Source organism: Hesperophylax consimilis, chromosome 22, assembly GCF_061612785.1.
Source record: "Hesperophylax consimilis isolate HC1 chromosome 22, BYU_Hcon_1.0, whole genome shotgun sequence".
Classification (NCBI taxonomy): Eukaryota; Metazoa; Arthropoda; class Insecta; order Trichoptera; family Limnephilidae; genus Hesperophylax; species Hesperophylax consimilis.
The window spans coordinates 27870843-27896924 of NC_142857.1; the positions used below are offsets into that span (position 1 = coordinate 27870843).

Below are 26082 nucleotides of genomic sequence, written 5' to 3' on the forward strand. Positions count from 1 at the left end.
GATAGAAATGATGAGACCGATAAAAATCTGGGCGAATTTTATGATGCCAGAGCTCACAATTCGAGAGGTTCAATTGTAATATACCAAAGAATTTTGTGTTTTATAGTAACCCCTCAGGCTAATTTGTTCGCTTTTGGGAACAGCTCATATGGTCTCATAGAAATCATTGTGTCTCCCTTACTCCCATGGTTAGAAATATTATCTGAACAGTGTTAGAAAGAGAAAACACCAAACTTTATATTCAAATCTAAAAGATATCAAAGGTTCCCACCGCAATTTAAAAAAGATTGAAAATTCATGAAATCATAATACATGTCTAACAAAATGTTTTTTTTTCATTTTCAGTAAATTAAGTTCAGTGTTTAGAAAAAAGTAAGGATTCGTTATTGAAACTTTACATTTTTCGTGAATTATTCCATTTATGCGGATTTTAATGCAAATCTCTGACCATCTGACAGAACATGCCAGAGGCCTGAAGGGTTAATATATCACGGTATACGGCAGGTACTGAGGGGTCAATTCAGGATGTAAGCAATTATTATTGTCTTACAATGTTATTTGTCAGCATTCTTGCAACACCAAAGAAAAAGGGTCAATTTGATTGACTATGAATGAAGCAATAACCACATCTCTAGGACCTGGGACAAGAAAATCGTGGCCTCTATTGAGACATTCAAGACATTAAGAAAATATACATTTCCAGGATAAAAATAACCTGAAAATATTTTAATTTCTCCTACTACGATCACCATCAGTTGAAAATGTCGCTTGCGCAATGATGAAGAACTTAGCTATTACAGAGGATTACCCTCTACGATTGGGTCAGAACACTAACTGTTTTATTATTTCACAATATGTCTACAGCGGTAACTGAAAACTCATGGATAAAAAAAATCAATCCGCAAAAAAACAAAGTTTTTTTACTATAACACATGTATTCGCTGAATCCCGATCAGGTAGGACTGACATTTATTTTGTATATTAACTTCCGTATATGTCTGCATGTGTGTGCGTGATTGCCATCAATTTCTTGTTGATAGAATGCATTTTCATCAACAATGCGTCTATGCGGCGAGTTTCATCTCAATCGGATGTCGGGAGGTGGGTTAATTTCCAATTCCAAGATTTGCACTCATTTATTAACGAAAACAAAGTAGGAATTCAAATAGATATTAAAAAATAAAATATATAAAACTAAATGAAGTTGGTTGTTTACCTAAAAATTTTATAACTAAATTTGTTTATTTTTTACTTTGTTCTAGTTCATTAATTGGAACTGGACCGGTTTTACTCTTTACATTGACTGAGGAAACCAGCACATTTTTGTACAATTTGTTGATACAAGATATGACATTTTTTCAGAATGAGTCAGGTCACACCAAACAGCTGTACACACACTTTAAAAAATAAATTAATGTTCCAAAAGTCAAATATAATCATTTGTTTAATTTAATTAAACCAACAAATATTTAAATAAAATTCGATTCGATTGTATTTTGGTGAATCTATGGTTCTATAGTACAAAACTTTTGTTGATTTCAAACTCAATTTTTTGTCAATTTCAAACTCCACATTTGTCAATTTCAAACTCCACTTTTGTCAATTTCAAACTCCATTTTTGTCAATTTTAAACTCCACATTTGTCAATTTCAAACTTCACTTTTGTCACTTTCAAACTCCACATTTTTCAATTTCAAACTCCACATTTGTCAATTTTAAACTCCACATTTGTCAATTTCAAACTTCACTTTTGTCACTTTCAAACTCCACATTTTTCAATTTCAAACTCCACATTTGTCAATTTTAAACTCCACATTTGTCAATTTCAAACTCCACTTTTGTCAATTTAACATATTTAATTTGATTTGACAGATGATTAATGCTTACTTATAAAAGTTATTGAAAAAGGTGCACACGGATATTTAGCTTTGGCCCTTGGAGTGGCAGGGGTTAATTAAGTGCCTACCACCGCCATATGCCAGCTGACACTATTTTCGTAATAACTTATTCTTGTTTTTTACATATTATGTTTTACCAGAAAATATTCATACATCTGTCCTATGAAAATCAAGTCGTAAAAATATGTTTTCGGGCACTACATTGCTAACGCTGGCTAAACCTTTTGAGATTCATCAAAATAATAATAATAAATTATATATCTTAAAAAGGCCTACAGAAAAGTCCGCAATGGTATATGTCTATGTCCTAAGCAGTGGCGGCTCGTGACTTTTGAATGTACTAGAGTGGTAATATTACAAAAAATGGCATTATTGATACTGTTGTAGCTGAAAACGATGTTTTATTTTTACGGCCAAACTGAAATTTACTGAAAATTTTCATACTTTTTTAAAAAATTAAATTAAATTAATTAATTAAATTAAAAATTATTGAGTTACATCAACATTAATAATGCCATTTGTTGTAATAAGGATAACCCCTAGCAACGCCCGGTACACGTCAGCTAGTAAATAAATAAATATTTTATGTTTATTTTCGTGTGTAAATTTAATTATTAGTCACCCTTAACTGACGGCAAAATGAGAATATTCTCGATAGATCAAATAAATAGCCAATCTAATAGTGATAATATTTTTAATCAGTGCTGTGACCCTAGAACGATTCGTACCATTCACTAAAACACTTAATAATCATGTTAAAATAATAATGCATTTAAATAGGATAACAAACGGACGACTTTGTTTATGCTAAGAAATTCTTCGCTTGTTATTATGTTATCTTTTTATTAGAGCGTATCATTTTTATTTAGATTTGTCTTCTGGTGACCAGGATAAATGGAGCACTCAATATTTAGTACTAACGCAGATCTGTGAAAAATCACGGAAAAATTTAAATAAAAAATGTAAATGATTACCTCGTTATGAGAATTTTAACAACTACTATCACTGAGCAATATTTTTTTGTAATAATAACCAAATGGAAATGCCCTTGATCATATTTCAGTGCTCCCGGTATATTGTTCTTGTCGACAGGTTCACATTTTGACGTTTATTATATATCTTTGATGGGCGGACATAAGAGTATAACTGCAAAAGTGTAACTTTTCAGGAGAGCAAAATAACATTATTATGAACCCAATTATCTCAAGTATTTTAAGTTAGTTTAATAGGCACAAATGGTTGTTTATTTATGTTTTGAGTACTGGTGTAACTATACTGTTAATACCATTGATGCCAGCATACACAAGACACATTTTCTCATATAAATCGTTAAATGGTCAAAAATGCAGTTATACTGTTATGTCCGCCCATCAAAGATATAACAAGCGCAGATCCGTGAAAATCACAGATTGTGCGAATCCTCGACAAATCAGTTCTAATTTTTAAAATGGCATTAAAATAATAAACTGTTAAAATATTATATTAAAGGTAGGTGCTTTATGGCTTGTCTGAATTCGTCAAACAATGTTGAGTCTTATGACACAATTCAATGCAAAAGTTCCACAGTTCACAAAGAACCGGAATTACCGACGTCACAACGGAAATTAGTATTTTTAATAATAATCCTTTACAACCGGCTTCACACGAGAGTGAGTTTGCGTTTGAAGACAGAAAATAAATTTGTTTTTGTGAACGGAACCGGTGTCGATTGAACGTGCGGGAGCTGCTTATTTAGGGTACTTTCAAGCGCACATGTTTCAACCAGTAAGTCGCCCAGACCTATGAGATCATAACTAAGAGCTTTAACAATGTGGCACATCACAATTGTAAAATTTTTTCCGGTTGCAAAGAGGGATAATGGCCCGAGAACGTAAGCCAAATTCATACATACATTTTGAGTAAAATTAATCACCTGGAAAAATCATATTATGATCATTTGATTGGACATTCTATTCATTTGCTTATTTTATTGGGATAATACTGCCGTGGCAAATAAAAACACAGTGTCTTCGTTGGGAATCTCGAGGAAGACAATGCGTTTTTAGTTACCGCGGCAGAATAATTCATAAAGCCCAGTTGTCGATAAATATTATTCATATTGAAGACAGAGGCGGCTCTAAAGATCCAGTCGTGGTAGGTCATTTGAAAAATATGTGTGACTAATCTTTATTTGATATTGTGAAAAATACCTATATATTATTATCTATATCAATTTGTTATAGTAAATTGGAAATAAATACACAATCCATGTACTGGCAAATTATTTTTAAGATATTAAGTTTTAATGTAGTTGTGCACAACATTAAAGTAAATAAAATAAGAGTTTGATTCTATTTTTCAATGATCTTTTACGTTTTTTGTTTCGTTTCATTCAACATAAATAATTACTCCAAACCTTTCCCGAACTATCCAATTGAAAAACAACCATTGTTCCACACACTACAAGCGTGTAAAATGAAAAACCGACATTTGTTTATGTCACCATCTCTGTAAAACGTATAATATTCATCATGTTGTCTCCCCCACGGTCATGACCTAAGCGTCCTTAGGCTTTCTTCAGTACCTAATTTTTACTTCGACGAAAAATATAGTGCCATCTCGTTTATACTATGGCGCTTATAGGGATAGAAGATGCCAAAGTGGACATTCTTTAAATTGACCCAGCGAATCGTGTGGACTTGTGAATGAAAGCTTCTATTAGAGACAACAGATGTCACTGCTAGTCACTCGCGGCCGCCGCTGTTTCGAGTTAAATTTTAAATAAATTAAGAATAAGGCCAGTTGTTTTGATGCAAATAATTGATTATTAGTGTTGTCTTATAATTTTGGGGGGTCAAACACCAATTGACCTAAGGGAAGAACCGCCACTGATTGAAGAGTACCTACACATAATAAACAGTTTGAATTTGAAAAATATGCAATATGGTTGTGAATGATGAATACTTGGAGCAGGTGGATGAGTTTGTGTATTTAGGACGAATGTTTACGAGAGATGGAAAGGCGGTGAATGAATGCGGTGCTGATTGCTAATAGTATTGAAGATCTAGTCTCTCGTGTCTAGGTTGAACAAAGTGTGCATGAAGAATGAGTTAATGATGAAGAGAGAGTACTAATGATTAAAGAGAGTACGAAAACAGTGTGCAATATAGTTGTGAATGAGGAATACTTGGAGCAGGTGGATGAGTTTGTGTCAAAGATATTAGAAGAACGAGATGTGCTATGCGCAGTTCGTACTGAGTGGAATTGTTTTGCCGAGTGTCGCCGGTTTTGTTCACCAATACTACTGCACACCTTCGCTTGCGCTAAGGTATCCGCACTAATACATAGAACAGATTTCTGTGCGTACACGTCCCGATACCGTTCAAAGTACCCTAATTAGGTAGTACTCCGGCTACGGTCCGGCGGCCAACATAGCATATCTCGTTCTTCTAATATCTTTGGTTTGTGTATTTAGGAAGTATGTTTATGAGAGATGGGAAGGTTGACAGAGATACTGAAAGAAGGGTAAATGAAGGAAACTCCATTAATGGAGGACTGAACGCAGTTGGCGCTATCAAAATTTTTTCCAAAGAGGCAAAGCTAGCAGTCCACAATGGAGTGTGGATACCAACCCTGATGCATGAAACAGACAGAGGAAGTATAAAATTAGACTAAATGCTGTAGAAATGAGATCCATGAGGCGTATGTGTGGTAAAACCATGTATGATCATGTGAGGAATGTGGAGATTCGCAAAGAATGAATGGCTGATATAAGCGTAATGAGTAAGATGAGGAAAGGGATTCTTAGATATTTTAGGCATGTAGAGCGAATGAACGAAGAAAGGAGTGTAAGGAGAATATATGAAGCGAATGTGAATGATAGAAGAAGTCGGGGACGCACAAGGAAGACTGCATTGATCAGGTACTCGAGTCGGGCCAAGTCAAGAATCGGAATAACAGAAGAGTATGTATAAATGTGAATGAGGCAAGGAGTGTGTGCCAAGACCAAGTTGTTTGGCAAAACGGCGTGAAGCGGTTAGTTAATTTTGAGGAAAAATTTAGAACTGATTTACATGTTTTAACCACTCAGAACATTAGAACGTCAAAAGACGTAAATATGATAATAGCGGTCAAGACATTAGAACGTTTTTTCACGTAAACGCGCGAGAATTTACAAAAATCGATTTATTTCCATCACTAGTATACGGATTGCCATGATTTAAAAAACAGAGTATCGATAATGAATAACGCTACGCGTCTGTATTCAAGAATATCTATGGAACGTAGAGGTGCATTATCTAAGCCGATTGGATCTGTCATCTTGTTCGTTCATAATTTATTGCGTTTCTAAATAATTTATTAAAAATATTTTAGTTTGGACAGTTAATATTTTGAGGTGACTAATAGTTTTTAATTATATTTCTTCAATATATAAAGTGTTATTTCTTTATGATACTCAGAAAAAGGTACATTTTTCACGGCTTTGAAATAATGGTCAGCGATTTTTACATATTTTTGACAAATGTAAAATTTAATATTTTAAATATTTTTCATAAAATGTATATTTAGAAACGCAAATATTTACGTATTACAACACAATGCGATAGTGGATTTCATAATCTTTCCAAAACATTTTTTAGAATGAGGCTAAGTTTCCCAAAACGTGAGTTATGAAGCTTTTAGCAAAACTCGTAAATAACACAAAAATTATCACGTTTTGACAGTTCTCAAAGGAACACACAGTAAATAAAAGTCTTTGTCTGAGAGGTTAAGAACTTTTATTCAAATTTTTACTGTTTGTAATTTTGTGTTTTTCCTTGTCACTATTTTTAGACAGGTTTTTTACTTAGTCATAATAGATTGATATAATAGCTAACTGTCCTTGAGGTTATTTTCACAGAAAAGGGCACTATAGAAAACATCCTATATTATTATAATTGTGGGTGGGCAGTGTAAAGGTTAACTAGAGACATCCACAAGTTATATTGTGTTTGTAAATAATTACCTCTGTCATATTGCAGTCAACGACGTTACAATACATATATATTTAGACGCACTGTAGAAATCTCAAAGTAGCAAGCCAAAAAGCAAGTCAATTGTAGTGTTTTCGATTTGGTAGTTTTATTACTAAACTTACCTCGCAGAAAATTGCATTAAAAAAATGCCAAATTGCATTAAAATAGTGCCGTGTATGGTGAGAAAATATTTTCATTACTCGACCAACACTAGTAAAAGCCAAGAAATAGGATTTCATTTGTAAATACACACAAATTATTTTATTATTATAAAAAATACAATAATTACAATAGTTTCCTGAATTTTTTCAACACCGAGAAAGTGAGATAGCGAGAAAGTGAGATAGCGAGAAAGTGAGATAGCGAACATAGCAAAACATAATATATAAGAATGACAACCTAATAGCATTAGGTCGTCTCATACAATATTCCTTGTGTCTTATAGTGTAAGCGAATACGCTTATATTGTTATCTCAGTCACACCCTTCATGTAGAATGTAGTATTCAACGGAAATACGAAATGAATCTTTGTCATAAGTGAACAACGTTTGAAACAAGAATTTACTAGTGTTTTTTAATTGACACATTTTATATTGAGTTTGTGAGAAAATAGCAAGTCTAGTTGAATTGTAACGTCATTGATTGCAGTATATAAAATAATTTAATTTTTAACAAAATTTTTAATGTTTATATCAAAAAAAACTTCCACAAAATAATACATGTTAAAATGAAAGCGTTCGTAAATGTGGGTGTTTCAATAGTAAAAAAATACAGTCGAAAATCAATCCAACCATGAAACTCTATATCCAGCAGACCAGATTGTAAGTCGGTGATAAACAATATTAACATGCAAACGTTACTGTATGTTCTCATTTATGGTATGAAAGAAAGTGGATGGAAAACAAAGCAATTCAAATACTCAATATTTAAAAGTAATTTTATTTAATGATATCAATCATATTACTTGTAGAGGGCATTATCAAACAAGCTAATTTCGGTTGTGAGTCTGTCTGTGAGTGATTGTAACTCTGGTTCAATGAACTCGGATTAGTTTTGAATTTAAGTTTAAACGAATCACATATAATATATGCATTCATAGATGGCGCTAATTTGATTATTTGTTTGTGCATGTACATATGGAATACGAATATGAATAAATATATTTATGTATCAATATTGTAAAACATAACTTGCAAAAGCGTATTTTAATAAAACAATTAAATTATACACGTAGATTATAACGAACATCATGTAAGTACTATTTTCACAAATTCAGAGAAGTACCTACCTATCTATAATATAATATTTTTTACTAGAAAATTATTTTAATTCTATATTTGAAAAAATTTAGGCAGGTCTCCAGTGATAATATTACCACAAACAATGAACCAAATGTTTGTGCAAACATGAAACATTGGAGCAAGGCAACAATGTTTTTGTTTTCCGTGACTGAGGGAAAACAAAAAAAAAACATTGTGGCCTCAACCCAATTTTTTTGTTTTTGTCTGATGTTTTGAAAACATTTCGTCGCTGGAGACCTGACTATAGGGTTAATCTCGACAAGTAAAGTGATTTTATGTGATTTCTCAAGGGACTGCACTTTTTCATTTTCAAGAAAGTGTTATTTCCTAACTAACTAGAATTACTAACATAAGATCCCATGATTTTTCACAGGTCTGCGCTAGTATCTTTATAAAATCTGTTTTCTTATTTGTCCGCTAACAAAATAGGATTGTCTGTTATAAGTGTTATTATACAGACACAAGATCGCATTGTGCTTGCCGCTCTTAAAATAACCTCGTGAGAAATTAATTAAGGTTCTTGTTAGTTTTATGTCTCCCACTGTGGGTGTGGCATTTAGGGAAAATGTTTATGTCAACCTTAGGCTATTCTGTAGATATTATAATAGAAGTAAGAAAGTTTTACTTAAAATATGTTGGTAGGGTAAAGATGACAAAATGTATTCGTCACAGAAATTATGAAACTGTGTTCTTTTCACAATATAAAATTTGTGAAAAGTCAATATTTTAGTTTTTAATAAAAATCGTGTACCATATTATATTTAGTATTAGGTTTTATGTAAGACTAAAATGTAGTAGTATTTGGTTTTATGTAATACTAAAATGTAGCAGTATTAGGTTTTATGTATGACTAAAATGTAGCAGTATTAGGTTTTATGTATGACTAAAATGTAATAGTATTAGGTTTTATGTATGACTAAAATGTAGTAGTATTAGGTTTTATGTAATACTAAAATGTAGTAGTATTAGGTTTTATGTAAGACTAAAATGTTTCCAACAATTTCTATTGTGTAAAAAAGAGGTCATCTCATGCACAGAGATGTGAATTCCATACAGGCCGCACAAGCACTGCCTAACCTACATTACTAATAAAAATATAAAATTATTACAACAATTAATCTATACATTAAAAAATACGGTCAAAGTTCAAGCTACGAATCACAACACCGTGCAACCTCTACGACTGCCGTAATATTACATGTCAAAGACAGGAACTACTAAATATGCAAAATGACGTATTCAAATGTTGACTGAAAAAAAATGCATATGTGTGCAATGCGCATTCAAGGGAAGACTCATTTGTGTCGGTGTCAAAAAAGGCCGTACCTTTCGGAACAAATCACAAATTAAGCCATCAGTGCCATCTCTTGGTACCTCTATTATGCTTATTTCCTAAACTTTAATGCATCTTTTACCATCCCTCCGACATAAATAGTTGTTTCTTGTAGTAATTAAGTTAAAAACAAATATTTGAAGGTGTGCAGCGGAATTCGGCAACTTTACCCTTTATTTTTGTATGAACATATAGGGAATTCAAAAAGATAGTCGATAAAAATAAAGACCAACAATTTAATCAAATTCTAGATAAACTATTCTGCAAGGCAGGGATTCTCAACCTTCATCTAATAGCAACAAACGTAATTGCAATACAGCTGCTTAGTACTGATTCAAACAACCATGACTAGGAAAATGGAAGGATTAAAAAGAGAAATCTAGAAATTTTATATGTATTCTGTGTTTTATTTCATGAGTTATTTTATCAAGAGCATTACAGCCTTTTAGAACCAATCGCTTTTGCTGTGTAACAAAACTCTTTACGGGCATGTAATAAAGTGTGTGCTCACTTTAATGACTAGCGCAAATATCAGAGAAAATAAATGAAGCAACAATGAGATAGAAATTTTCTCACTGCAAGAAAAAAAAAATTCAGACACCTGTCATAAATTAAAGAGAGAAATTTTATATCGGGAGTGATTTCAATTGATCTATATACAGTCGATTCATCGCCGAGATTGTGGCTCAAACACATACTGTGTTACATCTTCACACCAATACCAGAATGACATATTATATGACTCATGAAACTAACACACTTTCATCAGACACACGCCCTGTCAAACCAAAGATTAAAAACAATACCAGACCGAATTCTGTGATAAACACTGTCGGTCGTGATAAAAATAGGAAATTTTATAAGTGCCAGAACAATCTGTACAATAAAGTAGGTAGTACAAAATAATCGAGGACGTAGGATACCGTAATAAAATAACACAAATGATGTCAAAATGATTTTGTAATGTTTTTAACAATGAAATAATTACTCGTAAGAGTCACGAAGCATAAATTTCTAGGCGGTTCCGGTCGAGAGATCCGACTGACAAAGAAATTTGTTTGAATATTTAAAAACAAATGGCCGGTTTATATTTTCAGACGTACCGCAAGTAAACATTATATTCTTTATAAGTATATTATCCTTGCTGGTAAGTGTCAGAAAACATATGTTCGGATAATGAATGTGGAACAAATCAATACTCTCCTGAAAAGTTAGCGTAAAGAAAGCGGCGAGTAGGGGGTGGAACCCATCTGTCAATGAAAATCTGCTGCCGTTGCGCAATGACAGTAAAACACTAGCCATTGCGTGCAATCATATAATGCCATTACAAAACACATTAAACTATTCAAATTCGCCTTCATTACCCCTTTCCCTTATAACCCTACCCTTATTTTTCTCCGAGATACCCTTTCCGAGAATTATGATGCGGCGTATTTATCACGTACCTGTAAATGCTCCTGAAAGCGGATGGGCAGTATTTGCGTCATGGTAATTTCTTCAAAATATACTTGAAAACGATCAAATTATAATCACAATTGTCTTATAACTAGATATACTTTTTAAAAACTGTCAAATCACTCAACAAACTTCACTCAGATGCCAGCGGCCACCCAACATGGCGCGCATAACAAGAGAAAATACTTCCTAATAATGTCAATATTTTTTCGCACTGGTATTCGTTAAACTTTGTGGATTCCGATTAATATTTTAATTATAAATTAATACTTAATAAATACTATAATCGGGCGCTTGCGGCCTCCTACAAAACACCCTATTGCAAAAGGATTCGTTAGCGGATGCCACATACACAGCGAAAGATTTATTGAATAAACGCTACTGAAGTTTTTCCTTCGTGGCCAGGCGTATGGCGGCGGAGCTGTCAGGTACCGATTTGCGCAAAATGTCACTTTTTAGAATAAAAATTTAAAATCCCCAATCTTATACACAAAAATGTCGAATGCTTCAGAAATTTAAAATAATGTATTTCCTTAATTCTGAAAAAAAACTGTTATGCATTTTTATGAAGACAAATCAATAAGATAATTAAAAATAATTGAAGTGCGTTAATATTGTAAACGAAAGATTTATTGTAACAGAGCTCTCTTATGAATAAATTACGACATCTTAAAAGAATCGAAGTGGATAACTTGAATAATATTCAATCAACACCGGGTGTCACTGATTTTGTTCGTAGGCGAATCCACTTTCGTATCTGATTTTTTTTCACTAGAGAAGCGTAATAATTGGAGCACAAAATAAATTCTACCTTTCGCTAGTCTTTAATGGTGGGTTCCCACAATATCTATTATATAGGACGAAAATTGAAGTCGATTCAACTTTGAGTCCATCTTGGTCTGTCTGATCTATTGAAAAAGATTCAATGAAATGGACCATAGAATATATCACGTGGGATCCCAGCGTTTTTAATTCTTTGAGTTAAGATACAAAAATAAATATTTTTTTCTAAAATAATGTCCACTGCAATAAAAATTAAATCGTGTTTATAATTTCCACAACTTACCAAGACGACGGATAATATTATACTGATATACTATTACAAAATATGAAAGAGAACTAAAAATTAATGAAATTGAAGAAAAGCTAAAAAAATGAAGAGTTTAAAGTATTTTCAAATAAAATCAAAATTGTTTTATTATTTCAAAATCGAGGAATACTATTTTGATTTATGGACTCCAATGCAAGGAAACGGAAACAATGAAATCTTTTAAAAATGGTTTATTTTTTACACTACTCAATTTACAACTATGTAGAATAAGTTCTAATAGCAAACTTTATGGTATTTGCACAATTTTTTTTCTTCAGTCTTTTTATTATTCAAAAAATGAGTTCAAACATGTTAAGTAAAAATAAAACACTCGCGTTTGTGTTGTTCGCAAACAGGGAGAATGTTTTTCTAAAAAACCTATTATTTTCAATTAAAAATTGTTATCTACCTACTATCCGCCCCACTTTCCTCCAGGAGAAAGGGTACCTACATTTAACTAAAATAAATGTTGCTACATAAAATTCTTAGCATTACTTGCAACTTTTATTGACAAATTGACAAATAGAAACGTCAAAAACAATTATAAAGGCCAGCCAAAATAAAGATAAATAAAGAGATTTTATGAGATCGTTATTCATTTGACGCACCAATAAAAGTGACTGCCGTATTTTGTTTTCCTGAAGTGTCACACAAACACACAAGATGGTAATCTTTTGTCTAAAAATAAGAGCTTCAACAGTTCCTTTGTTTCATTATTGTAAATTTCTGTTTTCAGTTTCAGTTTGGGTTCAACATGTTCCACGAGATCACGAGGCCGTTCGAGATGTCCTACAGATGTTATTCTGTGTCCATGTTGCCTGGAAATGAGAGGCAGGACGTAGAGAGGGGTGGAAAAAGTTAGTTTCATCATTTCAGTTATCATTATTGTAATCATTTCATTAATAAGTCATTAGATGTTAATTAATAATTGTATGCTGATGAAACGCACAAGATGACAACAATGGATTTTGGATTAAAAACTCATGACCGCGGGTTCTGAGCATATTAATTTTCAATATTTTCTCTCATTCCGTGTCGTCCTGATTTAGTTAAGATTGTCATCGTAGATAAATAAAATTGTGGCGTATCTACACCCTGTTCCAGAGTGAAAGTTGCTCTCAGATACATCCTGGTTAGAGACCACCATTGCATCGAAATCTTGCTTGAAATCACTATTAGTTTTGGTTGATTGATGAAGTTCTTAATTCGTTACTGTTGGATAAAAAAAATAAAATAGTAATAAATGCTGTAAGCTGTACTTAGTGATCAAATCTGAATAGGACTTCCTATCCTTACCCAAAACCTCCCCCATTAAACCTTACACCCTTACCCAAATGGGGATGGCATAGTCCCATTGGCCCTGGGAAGTTGTGACTTATGCGGTATCACATTTAAATAAAAGTTTGTTACTATTTTTACAATATTGCTCTGTCTGTGCTTAAATTTGGTTGAACTTAACTCCTCAGGGCTCTGCCATATTTTCGGAGTATTTCCACTTTGCAATAACACTGAAATAAATGGTATATTTCTGAACGTATCTGAAAACTAAAAATTGCTTTCCAAAAGTGATAAATTACGCTTTCAAATTTTATTATTTATTTTTTAAACACTAAGCCCACACAGAAGGCTCTGAGGAAAACAATTTCCCTCGGGGCCTATGTCATCTTTGGGGATGCTGTGTATTGGGTATTTTTAAGGAAAGGGAGGAGAAGAAGTTCTGGAAAGGAAAAAAGGTATGAGGGATGGGTAGGAATCTAGGGATCAGTATGTCCAGGAGTGACGGACTCCTCCTGCAGCGGCACAAGGTGACGGATCAAGAGAGACCAATTAGAGAAATCAGAGGGTCTCCCCAAACCAGTCTCTCCCGATCCGGCACACCACGCAGCTGGTGGGCAGGTGCTTTCTGTACACACCTTACCCTATAAACCCTGGCACCCTTTCTAAATCACCAAACCTAGCAAACGACTTGGGGTGATCTATGGCAGAGATGTTAGTTATCCAATAAATGGTTCCTGGGGCGGCGGTACCTAAACCACCCTCCCAAATTTATATATTATACATTAAAATTTTAATGCAATGAATTAAAAAAAAAAATTCAAATGGCAACGATTTTGTAACTAAAATTACTGATAACGAATAAATATATAAAAAACACACATATTTTATTAGGCAAATCTATTACAAACATTATTGTCATCTTCCTTTTTTAGAAACATTATTGTCATCTTCCTTTTTTACAAACATTATTGTCATCTTCCTTTTTTACAAACATTACTGTCATCTTCCTTTTTTGTCGTTTCATATAAAAATAATTAATCAAAAATTCACAAACCTTCATAATTTTGTTTTTCAAATTGGGTTTAGAAGTTTTGGTTTCTTAAAGGTGTAAATTTTAGTTCTTCTGTGATTAACTTCAAGATTAAGATAAAGCGTGGTGTTTTCTCTTTCTAACACCGTTTAGATCATATTTCTCACCATGGTAGTAAGGGAGATACAAGGATTTCTATGAGACTATATGAGTTGTTCTCAAAAGTTACCAAATTACCCGAAGAGTTAATGATTTAGTTTATGATTCTCATGATCAGACCAACAGTGTTTTTGTTTGTGGTAAAATAAGCTGCATTTCACTTCTTTCTCCTTTTTGAGCCAACGTTTCAATCAGACTTGCAATGTCCATCATCAGATATTATCCACTTGTACATGATGTGTTTGTTGTTTACAGTCATCATGCCTCCCTCAGCTCTGGAGCAGTTGACCCGACTTAACATAGAGTACCCCATGATCTTTAAGCTTACCAACAAGAAAACCAAAAGGATCACTCACTGCGGAGTGCTGGAGTTCGTAGCCGACGAGGGAAATGTATATTTACCTCATTGGGTAAGTTAGCAGTCCACAACGGAGTGCTGGTACCTACCTTGATGTATGGAAGTGAGGCATGGAACTGGCAAAGAAATGATGAAAGTAGATTGAATGCTGTTGAAATGAGATCCCTGAGGCGTATGTGTGGTAAAACCATGTATGATCGTGTGAGGAATGTGGAGATCCGCAAAGAGTGCAAGGCTGATGTAAGCGTAATGAGTAAGATCAAGAAAGGGACGCTTAGATGGTTTGGGCATGTAGAGCGAATGAACGAAGAAAAGAGTGTAAGGAGAATATACGATGCAAATGTGAATGGTAGCAGAAGTCGGGGACGCCCGAGGAAGACATGGCACGACCAAGTGAATCAGGTACTTGAGTCGGGCCATGTCAAGAGTCCAAACAATAGAAGAGTATGTATGAATGTGAATGAGGCAAGGAGTGTGTGGTGTGACCGAGTTGTTTGGCGGTCCGTCCTCTCTGCCTACCCCTGCAGAGAAACGGCGTGATGGTTAGTTAGTTAGTTTGGGTAAGTTATTAACTTATCGCTGTCCCAAGCCAACAGAAGTTTGAATTAGAAATTTCGATTGATTGTTGCTCGAATAATCATTTTCCCGTATGTGTCCTTTATTTCTTCCAGCCCCGAATTAATTACATACAAAACTCTAAAAAAATTGATTGCGTCGATCATTTCTCTATGCATCATTTTACCTTATTGATCGATCGCTGCCAGTGGCCACTACATACATTAGTTGTTTTTAGACATTCAAACACAGCAGTGCGGGTGTGAGGTTATCTTTTTACTTTCTAGTTTTTGAGCGTTTCAAACTTAAAAATGAATATATGAAGACAATACCACACTTGATAAAGTGACATTTTAATTATTGTCTTTAACAAACCCAGTAGAAGTAATATCCAAATGCAAAATGAATGTACAAGGTCAACCACTGAAATTGCAGTGCTTCGATCGAAGAATTGCAGGGCTCCGACTCCTAAACACTTTAATTTATTTGTGAAATATTTATATATTTTTTAGAATATTAAACATTTAAGTATTAATGTATCTTTTTTCAATAATTCCCCATCCATTGTTTTCCCTCATTCATAGTTTATTTCATAAAACGGTAGACAGAAGTTTCATTGTATGTATGATTTATTTCAGTTTTATATATTTATTAGGGATGGGTTGTTTCAGAATTTGAACAATTCATCAAATTCAAGCTCTGTGAAAGTTCTATTTAACTTCTGTTATTATCCAAGTACTGTGAAGCAACCGGCCCATGGTGAAATAATAACAGAAATTGAATAGAACTTTCACGTAACTTGAATATTGACTTTGAAATTTGATGAATTGTTCAAATTATGTGAATCAACTAGTACTAAGTAATAGCTTTTATCAATTACATTTGGAACTCACAATCTTTCATTAACTTTTGCCGTCACTTATACTCCTCCACACCCGTTGATCTCCTGCTTTCTCTTCAAATCCCAGTATCCTATTACCCTAAGAGGTAGTTTGCATCCACAGCGACCAGCCATCTTTGTGTTTCCCGCATGCTTTGTAAGTCGGCTATCTTTCATCCCTGCCACATGTATTGCCAACCGTAGCTGTCCATTTCTGTATCCAACTGGATTATTTAAGATCTTTCTAGTTGTCTCGAATAAATGTGAAATATTTTCCAGATGATGCACAATTTAGTACTGGAAGAAGGCTCCAGTATCCTCGTAGAAAGCGTTTCAGTTCCTGTCGCCACATTCTCCAGATTTCAGCCCCTCTCTGAAGATTTCCTGGACATCACTAATCCTAAAGCTGGTGAATTTTAAAGTTAAATCTATGACTCCAATATTCCAATACTTGGTGGTCTGCTAATGTTTGTTATTTTGCTAATTGTTAAATTTTGTCTACAGTACTAGAGAATGGCCTTAGAAATTTTGCCTGCCTTACCACTGGGGACGTGATAGCTATCAAATACAACTCCAAGGTGTACGAACTCTGTGTTCTGGAGACCAAACCTGGAACAGCTGTGACCATCATCGAGTGTGACATGAATGTACGTAGTGATTTTTAAAATTATTTTGTTATATAAACAAGAAACGTGGCATATAAAGAAAATTAAATTGTCATTTGGCGTGCGACACAGATGTTAGTGTCTTGATCTCTAAACATAGAGAGGGTGATACTTATACCTAGTGATGTGCACCCAGGAACATTCCCCGACCTGATAATATAAATTCCCCAAAGACATTTAATTTTTTTTTTTTATACTGTCGGAGAATTTTCGCTTTGCAATAAAATCCAAATAAATTAAATAATTCATAAAAAAGTTTTACAAAATGGCTCTCCTTACTTTTTTCATCTGAACACTGAACTAAAATTACTGATAATGATAAAAAAAATTATTATAAACATTAATGTCTCCTGTCTTTTTCGTATCTTATAAAAATAATTAGTAAAAAATTCATGAATTTTCAAACTTTATTCTCAAATTTCAGTTGGAAACTTTGGTTTCATAGAGGAGTTCATACTAATTCTTCTGTGGTTATATTCTAGATTTGAATATAAAGTGTGGTGTTTTCTCTTTCTAACACTGTTCAGATCAAATTTCTAACCATCAGAGTAAGAGAGACTGATTTTTTCCCAAAAGTGAACAAATTAGCCTGAAGTTAAAGTTATTATTTAAATTAAAGTTATTATACGTGAGGTTGTCTCATCATTTTTGTTTTGCTGAAAATGTGTTTCTTTTAAATAGTTACTAATGACAGTAAAAATAGTTTTCAATACTAAAAATCCTGAAGTTATGAGCTTTCAAAATGAACTTGGGTAAAACGTGATGTCATTCATTTAGAGATTCATTCGAGACACAATTCATAATTCGAAAGGCAGTTCTAGTCATAGTCAATACATGTACAGTGATATCACACGCTTAACGACCGGAGACAAATATCAACAATTTTACTGCTTTAATCTTCAGTACTCCTAATTGTTTTTCGAAAAATCTATAAGTTCTGTCCTAAGCATATTTTATTATGATACTCGTTGGTTAGTCTTAGGATTTCACCATATAGATGAAAATTCCTGCAATATTCCCCAAAAGTAAATTTCACAGGAATTTGCCAATCACTACTTGTACCCACTAATTATTAAAGATACAACTTGTATGTTCTAGGTGGAGTTTGCCGCCCCCGTAGGCTACAAGGAGCAGGACACGCGCGTGTACAAGGCGGGCGCGTCGGCTGACGGTACAGACCCCGACCTGGCGGCGCTGATGCCTGAGCCCGCCGGCTTTGTGGCCTTCAAGGGCGAGGGCAACCGTCTGGACGGCAAGCAGAAGAAGCGTGCCGACAACGCCGATGAGCAGAACCGCCAGATGCGACAGGTAATTTAACGGACGCGTTTTCGTTGTAATATAAGTAAAAGAATGCCCAAGAACAGGACTACCAGATGCGACAAGTAATTTAATGGACACGTCTTCATTGTGTTATAAGTAAGATAATGCCGAGGAACAGAACCGACAGATGTGACAGGTAGTGGAACAGATATCTCTTGAAATGTTAGTGCTTTTTTTTTAATTGTATCATAATTAAGATAACAGGCGATGCAACTGGCAATGAGGTAACAGGCACCTCTTCATGATTATGATGTTCTGCATTACGCAGGAATATTTCACATTACCTACTTAACCATGCATCAACAACCGACATAATTAATGTAATATATTATTATGTTAAACAAAAAATGCATTTAAACCAAATAAAATATTCATGTTTTTCCAGGCCTATGTTCGAGGCATCCCTGACTATGAATACGTGATGGGAACCCTCCGTTTCTTGCGGGCGCCCAAGCCCAGCTCCGCCCCCAAGGATGAGAAGGATGTAGCCGACCAGTTCACCGCCTTCAAGGGTGAGGGCAATACCCTCCGGAAGGCCAAGTCCGACACGGATGCCATGTGATCCTCGCACAACCATGATCTGGATTAAGGGCTTTTATCATGCTTAAGGGTATTTCACCGCCTCTGAGTAAACTGTCGATTAGCGCTAGAAGAGGAGTAAAAGCCTGTTTTTATTACCTTTTTAATCTTATGATTATAGTTGCTCAAAATTTTACTCAAGAAGTGGTGAAATATCCATATTAAATCACTTGATTCCCTCAATAAATCACTTAGGATGAGTTGTTTCACAGAATTTGAACAATTCATCAAATTCAAAAGTTAATATTCAAGTTCTGTTATTATACAAGTACTGTGAAACAACCAGCCCATGATGCAATAATAACAGAACTTGAATAGAACTTTCACAGAACTTGAATTTTAACTTTGATGAATTGTTTTAATTCTGTAAAACAACCTATGCTTAATCTATAATCTTATAAATTGTTTCAAACCAATATAGCGTAAACAATGAATTGTCACTTTTCAGTAAAACAAAAATGATGATTTTTTTTGTATAAACGGGAAGTACTGTCTTGGTCTACCGGTTTTACAATAGAAGATGATTTAAAAAAAAACTAGCATCATTGATCCCTTCATCACCGATGTATAGGCACGCCCTAGATTTATACGTGGTTACCTCGGTTCACTCCTTTTATTCCCCCCACACAGCATCCCCAGATCAAAAAAAAGAAAATCTCAAAGTGTCGTACCCTTCCATGGGGAGTATGTATAAAAACATTTTTTTTACTCCTGAAAAAAATAGAGGTCTGTCGCTTACGCTATTTTGGCTCCAATTATAGCCAAGGTTATTAAATATCCACATAAGTGCTTGGGAATTCAGTGATACAAAATAAGCATTTTGAGACCATCCTAAAAAGAAAAATAATGCTTTATGCAAGTCATCAACCCAAAAACATTCTCATAAAAAATATATTATTTAATTTAAATTAATAAATAATAAATCAATTGCTGTGTTTTTTTTATTCAACATTTCACATGTTGTCCAAAAAGTGTTTTCTATGAACATGAAAATAATGTAGATCACTGTTTTATAATTTTGTGATCAATAAAATCAAAGATATTATTTTTTTTACAATATCTTTATCCTAATGAAAGCGGATATGTGTCGGTCATATAATTAATACAAGGTATATTTTTGCACAATTCTAAATTTGTTAGTTTGTATTAGAAGAGGCAAAAGGAATGCGTAGAGTTTAAAATAACACATTTTATGTAACAAATTGTGATCTGTGATCAATTTCAATTAAATAAAAGAACAGAGTTACAAATTAAATTGATTATTTAATTTTGATAAGGATTTTTATTTATTTGATGAGTTATCTTTTGCGTATATTTATACTGTGTGCAAATGGTAGAATTCGGCGGAGAGGCTTGCCACTTTGGGTGACCTATGTAAGTGTTGTTAGTTATCTAATGGCCCCGGGGCGGCGGTACCCAAGTTTGCTTTCCACTGCCAATAGCTGCATGACGCGTTAGGTCTGTGTGAAGTGGCAGTGTCCCGTTAACAGTCTTACTAGCTCCCTAATTAATTTTAAGTTAGGCCATTTTGTACTATTATCTTACAATTTTGCTAGTGTTCTAACACAATGCAACGCGTAAATTACGGGTTTGACGTCAGTTGCATAGTACTGACAGTGCTGGTTGCACGCTTCGCTAGTTCATCTGCTACTCGTTTGACAGAAATGGCGTCGGAACATGATTTCAATATTAAATTTGTTCTGGAGATGGTGTTAATAACTATAATTTACCGGAATATGTAAGAAAGGATTTAGCTGAGAAGGCGTGGAAGTAAGACAAGTCAATTTGACATAGTTCTCATTTCAATTTGGGAGGCGGGTTTGGGTACATCGGTACCCTGGGAATCATTTATTGGATAACCAACACCTCTGCCGTAGATCACCCCAAGTGGTTTGCCACTTTGGTGATTTAGCAGGGGTTCCCGGGTTCATCGGGTGAGGTGTATTCTGGATGCGTCTGCCCACCAGCTGCGTGGCATGCCAGATCAGGAGAGGCTGGTTTGGGGAGACCCTTTGACCTCTCCAACTGGTATCTTGACCCATTGCCTTCCACCGAAGTGGGAGGGATATATTTGTTTGCCCGTCACTCCTGTACTCACTGATCCCTAAATTACTACCCACCCCTCGCACTTTTTTGTTTCCCAGAACTTTTTCTCCTTCCTTTCCTTAAAAATACCTTCCACACAGCATTCCCAAAAATGACATAGGCCCTGAGGGAAATTATTTTCCTCAGAGCCTCCTGTGTGTGGTTAATGTAAGAAAAAAAAAGTTCCTTAGCGACGACGAATGCCCTACAGTAATTTGGGTGGCAACGTGTACGAGAACGGGCGTTAAAGAGTAGCAAATCAGTGGTTTGTGGTTGCATCGCAGTTACATAGCTTGCAAGTATTTCTGTGTACGAAGGATCTTAAGTCAATAGTCCTAATAGCTCCCTCACTGATATCAGTAGGTGACTTGTGGTTGCATCGCAGTCACATAGCTTGCAAGTATCTCTGTGTACGGAGGATCTTAAGTCAATAGTCCTAATAGTATGTCCGTGTACGAAGGACCTTAAGTTAATAGTCGTAATAGTATCTCTGTGTATGAAGGACCTCAAGTCAATAGTCCTAATAGTATGTCTCTGTACGAAGGACCTTAACCACTCAGAACATTAGAACGTCAAAAGACGTAAATATGATAATAGCGGTCAAGACATTAGAACGTCTTTTCACGTAAACGCGCGAGATTTTACAAAAATCGATTTATTTCCATCACTAGTATACGGATTGCCATGATTTAAAAAACAGAGTATCGATAATGAATAACGCTACGCGTCTGTATTCAAGAATATCTATGGAACGTAGAGGTGCATTATCTAAGCCGATTGGATCTGTCATCTTGTTCGTTCATAATTTATTGCGTTTCTAAATAATTTATTAAAAATATTTTAATTTGGATGGTTAATATTTTGAGGTGACTAATAGTTTTTAATTATATTTCTTCAATATATAAAGTGTTATTTCTTTATGATACTCAGAAAAAAGTACATTTTTCACGGCTTTGATATAATGGTAAGCGATTTTTACATATTTTTGACGTTTTCATAAAATGTATATTTAGAAACGCAAATATTTACGTATAACAACACAATGCGATAGTGGATTTCATAATCTTTCCAAAACATTTTTTAGAATGAGGCTACGTTTCCCAAAACGTGAGTTATGAAGCTTTTAGCAAAACTCGTAAATAACACAAAAATTATCACGTTTTGACAGTTCACAAAGGAACACATAGTAAATAAAAGTCTTTGTCTGATAGGTTAAGTTAATAGTCCTAATAGTATCTCTGTGTACGAAGGACCTTAAGTTAATAGTCCTAATAGTATCTCTGTGTACGAAGGACCTTAAGTTAATAGTCCTAATAGCTCCCTCTCCGTTTTTCTCTTCATATTGTGTAATTTAAATGAATTATTAAAAAACTTATTTTTTAATTACTATTATCATTTTATTTTTCATCTTAACTAAGTATACTTGGAAACATCATTTGCTTATTCTAGTTTAATAATTGTGTGGAATATGTGATTTCAATAATCATACAAAACCAGACAGATGTTTCTCAAATAATAATTAAAATACATATTTAATTATTGAAGACAATTAGCGAATTAAACGAAAATTTGATACAGAAAAATCAGAAAAAGATACGGTCACATCTAGGACTTGAACCCAGGACCCTCTCTTTGCCGGGGCGCCGCTCTATCAACTGTGCCAATGTTTTAAGTGTTTCAAATTTTCGTTTAAGAATCGCTAATATTGTCTTCAATAATTAAATATTACAATTTGAGGTTTTACTCATTAAGTTATTTCAAAAATAAAAATACATATTATGTTTATCCAAAACAATATTACATGAACAACATCTTTATGGAAAAAAAACATCATCTCAGTCCAAATTTTAAATAAGAAACATAGTTACTAGAAAATAAATTCTGCACTGGAAAGTGCAGATAATTGAAGTACGTAATTAAAAGTAATAAATGTTTTTTAGGCAAAAATGAATCAATAGTTTTTCACAATTCAGGGTGTCTTTACTGATGATAAAAGGCTCTTGCACACGTAAGCTTCGGAACAAGGATTCGAAGCGCTGCGCAGTAAAGTAAGGTCCCCTAAAGTAACTCGACTTTAATTCGGGCACACAGACACGCCCACAATACACTTCTACCAGTTTATCTCCTCAATGGTTGAGGTGAATTGAAACATCAAGAACTATTTTTGAAAAAAATCTTTTAAATTCGGTACCTGCATATAAGATTATCAGATTAAATTTAATTCTTAATTTAAAGTAAAAAAAAATCTATTATTTTTTTTTGGTATAAATTAGATAATGTATTATTTTATAATTTTGGTTTCACAACTTCCTTTCTCCCGGCAAGATTGTAATTTATTTTACCAATAATTGAAAAATTTAAGAAGGTACCGGCAGCACAAATATATAATCAATTATTTGGCACTTGAAAATCTACCAAGTCTATTTATTGACTCATTTGCTTTCAAAATACATATATTATTGTGCAATCAAAATTTTTTAACAACTAAATAAAATCCTACAATTTCCTTTTATTTTTGGCAAATGAGACAGACAAATATATTAATAAGTATAAAGAGGTTACATACAAAAGGCAATCAATTAAAATTCATATATTTTATTGGATCATTTATGAAGAAAAAGTAATAAAAAAATAGCAAATATAAAATTAATAAAAATTTGTACATCATTTTATTCAATAGGCAATAAAATACAATAGTAAAGCCTTATTTACATAGAGTTTTTCGTAGTTATTAGTTTCACTTCTACCGAGTCAGGAATATGGGTGCTAAAACGGGTAAACTTGTCGAATTCCGCTCTTTAAAAAAACAACTCTTGATTTCAATTTAAATATTTAATCGAGAACTATTTATGTCAGGAGTTTAAGTAAACATGCATAAGATGGGCTTTTAGGGGGTTAGTTTGGGTTATTTTAATAATTTATGCATATTTTCTAACCTTCAAACTTAACTTAAATGAGAAAAAATAGAACATTAATGCATATTTTACTCTCTCTTTACATTAATACTTGTTTTTTTATAGTAATTAAGTTGAAACCAAGTGATATTTATAATTTTTTGCATATTAAGTGTGTGATGGAACAAGTTTATCCTGAAACAAATCACTGTTTAAGCGTTGATTTTAGTTTAAATGTCATTTTACAGGAAACCTATAAATGGTTTACGAACCAAACCCGTAATCTTTTATAAACTGAAATATTTACATGGGTATTCCAGTCTTATCTATAAAGCAGAACATAATGTAATATTATGTGTTCAGACAGACAAAACTTTCGAATAGTGTTATGAAATTAGCACAGATTTTTCTGCCTATCATTTTAAAGTCAATGCATTTATCATCAGCTTGCAGCGTCATTTTCATGAAGAGCTATGGAGCTTTGATATATCCATATGACTGTAAAATATAAGACAAAATGCCACAATATTATTTGTATTATAGTATTCAATTGTTGACAAAGTTAAAAATGGGTGGAGAAATCCACAATACGGCTAAGTGTTAGCCGGTCCGGCCCTGTGCAAGCGCAATTGGAGCAGTCAGCTCTGAGCGCCGACTTGCCAAGGCCCTGATAAAACCTAACACAGCGCCCTTGAGGTTTTTACTAGTGCCAGGCGCCGTTTGGCTCAGAGCTGGCCCTGAGTATTAGTAGCGCTTATATTTCAATTCCTGTGCTATATTCAATCAAAATGTAAAAACTGTAATTATCCAGTCATAATCACCAAACGTTGGTAGAAATTGTTGTCTATAAAGCAAAACAATTTAACTTTTTTGCACTCCTAATTGCCAAATGTGATAGAATAAAAAAAACTAATAAGAATTGCGATTTTTAACACATTATAAAACTTGCCATTCAGATTTTGGATGGAAGTCAGCATGTGTGTGTCCATTACTCTCAAACTTCATCCAAAATTAAGATGAATACAAAATTTAGTAATATGCTAAAAAAAATCCCTTTGTGAATGAGGCTTATACAGTTTGAATTCAAGAAAAAGCATTTTTTGTTCACATAAAATTTAAGAAAACATAGGATCTCCCGGGCATAACAAATTAGCATTTTCTTAATTTACCTATCTATTTCTCTAATCATAATTATTACTGTATTAGGGTAGGCGGCAGTGTAATCTATGTGGATTATTATAAAAGAGATTTTATTCTTGCAAAGAACAGGCTCACAGTAAAAATAGGTCTAATGATTGTGCAGATTACAACTGAAGTTAGTTCACAGACATCATTGTAATAACGATTTCTGTTTATTATGTTGCGTTGTTTAACCCATAGGGGCCGGCAAGAAACTACAATAAATAAAAGTACACTTTTGTTAAAGCCAACATGTAAACAATAACGTACTTGATAAAGTGACATTTTGATTTTTGTCTTTAACGAACCCAGTGGAAGTAATATCCAAAGGAAAATGAAGGTAAATTTTTAAAGAATGTATAAGGACGACACTGCAATTGCAGTGCTTCGTACAGTACATGGGTACAATTCTTCAACACTGCAAATGCAGTACTCCGGCCACCAGGCGTTAAATGAATACATCTTGATTTTGTATCCATGTCAGTGGCACTAGGCACTGGCAGTGTCCTGTGTGGACACCTAAACAGTGTCCTGTGTGGACACTGTTTAGGGTATTTATAATTGGGGTATGTTGTGGGATTGTAGGGAACAGGAAAGGGGAGATGGGGAAGAGGAATGGTTGAGAAATTTGACTTTAACCGAAGAGCTAATACATCCAAGGCAGCTAGTACCATGGGAGAATGCCATCGGATTGCTAACATTACAAAGATGTCTATTCAAGAGCTTGATTGGGAGGTTATTCGTCTGCTAGATTCTCGTGATTTTGCTTCATCACATTTTCAACTTTCCAGCCTCTTATTAACAATATCCTCGAATAACAAAGTTGCTCTTCAAAATTTGTTTAGAGGGCTTCTTCACCTTGTAACAAACTAATTTATTGAGGCGTGGAATGGAAAAACTGCCAGAATGTTGGGAGTTAAAAGATGGTATTATCAATGATCAGTTTCTGTATTTGTTTATTTCTAAAATATTGAATGAATAAAATCTATAAATATTCAAATTGATGGCCTGTCCCCCTTCCTCGTGTGA

At 33.8% G+C, this 26082-nt stretch overlaps 2 protein-coding genes across 2 annotated transcripts in view; one reads left to right on the top strand and one right to left on the bottom strand.

Annotated features, from left to right (window-relative positions):
• Chc (clathrin heavy chain) overlaps window positions 1-11341 on the bottom strand; it is a 42884-nt gene extending 31543 nt beyond the window's left edge. The window contains exon 1 of the mRNA XM_089645561.1: window positions 10972-11341. Coding sequence (XP_089501687.1) covers window positions 10972-11013 — 42 coding nt within the window. The 5' untranslated portion in view covers window positions 11014-11341. The remainder of the gene's footprint in view (window positions 1-10971) is intronic.
• Window positions 11342-12586: 1245 nt separating this feature from the next.
• Window positions 12587-20079, top strand: Ufd1 (ubiquitin fusion-degradation 1-like). Its single transcript, XM_089644930.1, has 7 exons — window positions 12587-12737; window positions 12808-12928; window positions 14794-14948; window positions 16611-16740; window positions 16836-16978; window positions 18095-18304; window positions 18702-20079. Exons 1-7 carry the CDS (start codon window positions 12735-12737, stop codon window positions 18876-18878), a joined length of 939 nt encoding a protein of 312 aa, XP_089501056.1. The 5' UTR covers window positions 12587-12734; the 3' UTR covers window positions 18879-20079.
• Window positions 20080-26082: the final 6003 nt, after the last annotated feature.

What these genes read in the sequence shown, in the direction of transcription:
- Ufd1 (XM_089644930.1), top strand. An exon ending in CGTAGAGAGGGGTGGAAAAA is followed by an intron (nt 12,929 to 14,793) that starts GTTAGTTTCATC and finishes TGTTGTTTACAG; the next exon opens with TCATCATGCCTCCCTCAGCT. An exon ending in AGAACCGCCAGATGCGACAG is followed by an intron (nt 18,305 to 18,701) that starts GTAATTTAACGG and finishes ATGTTTTTCCAG; the next exon opens with GCCTATGTTCGAGGCATCCC.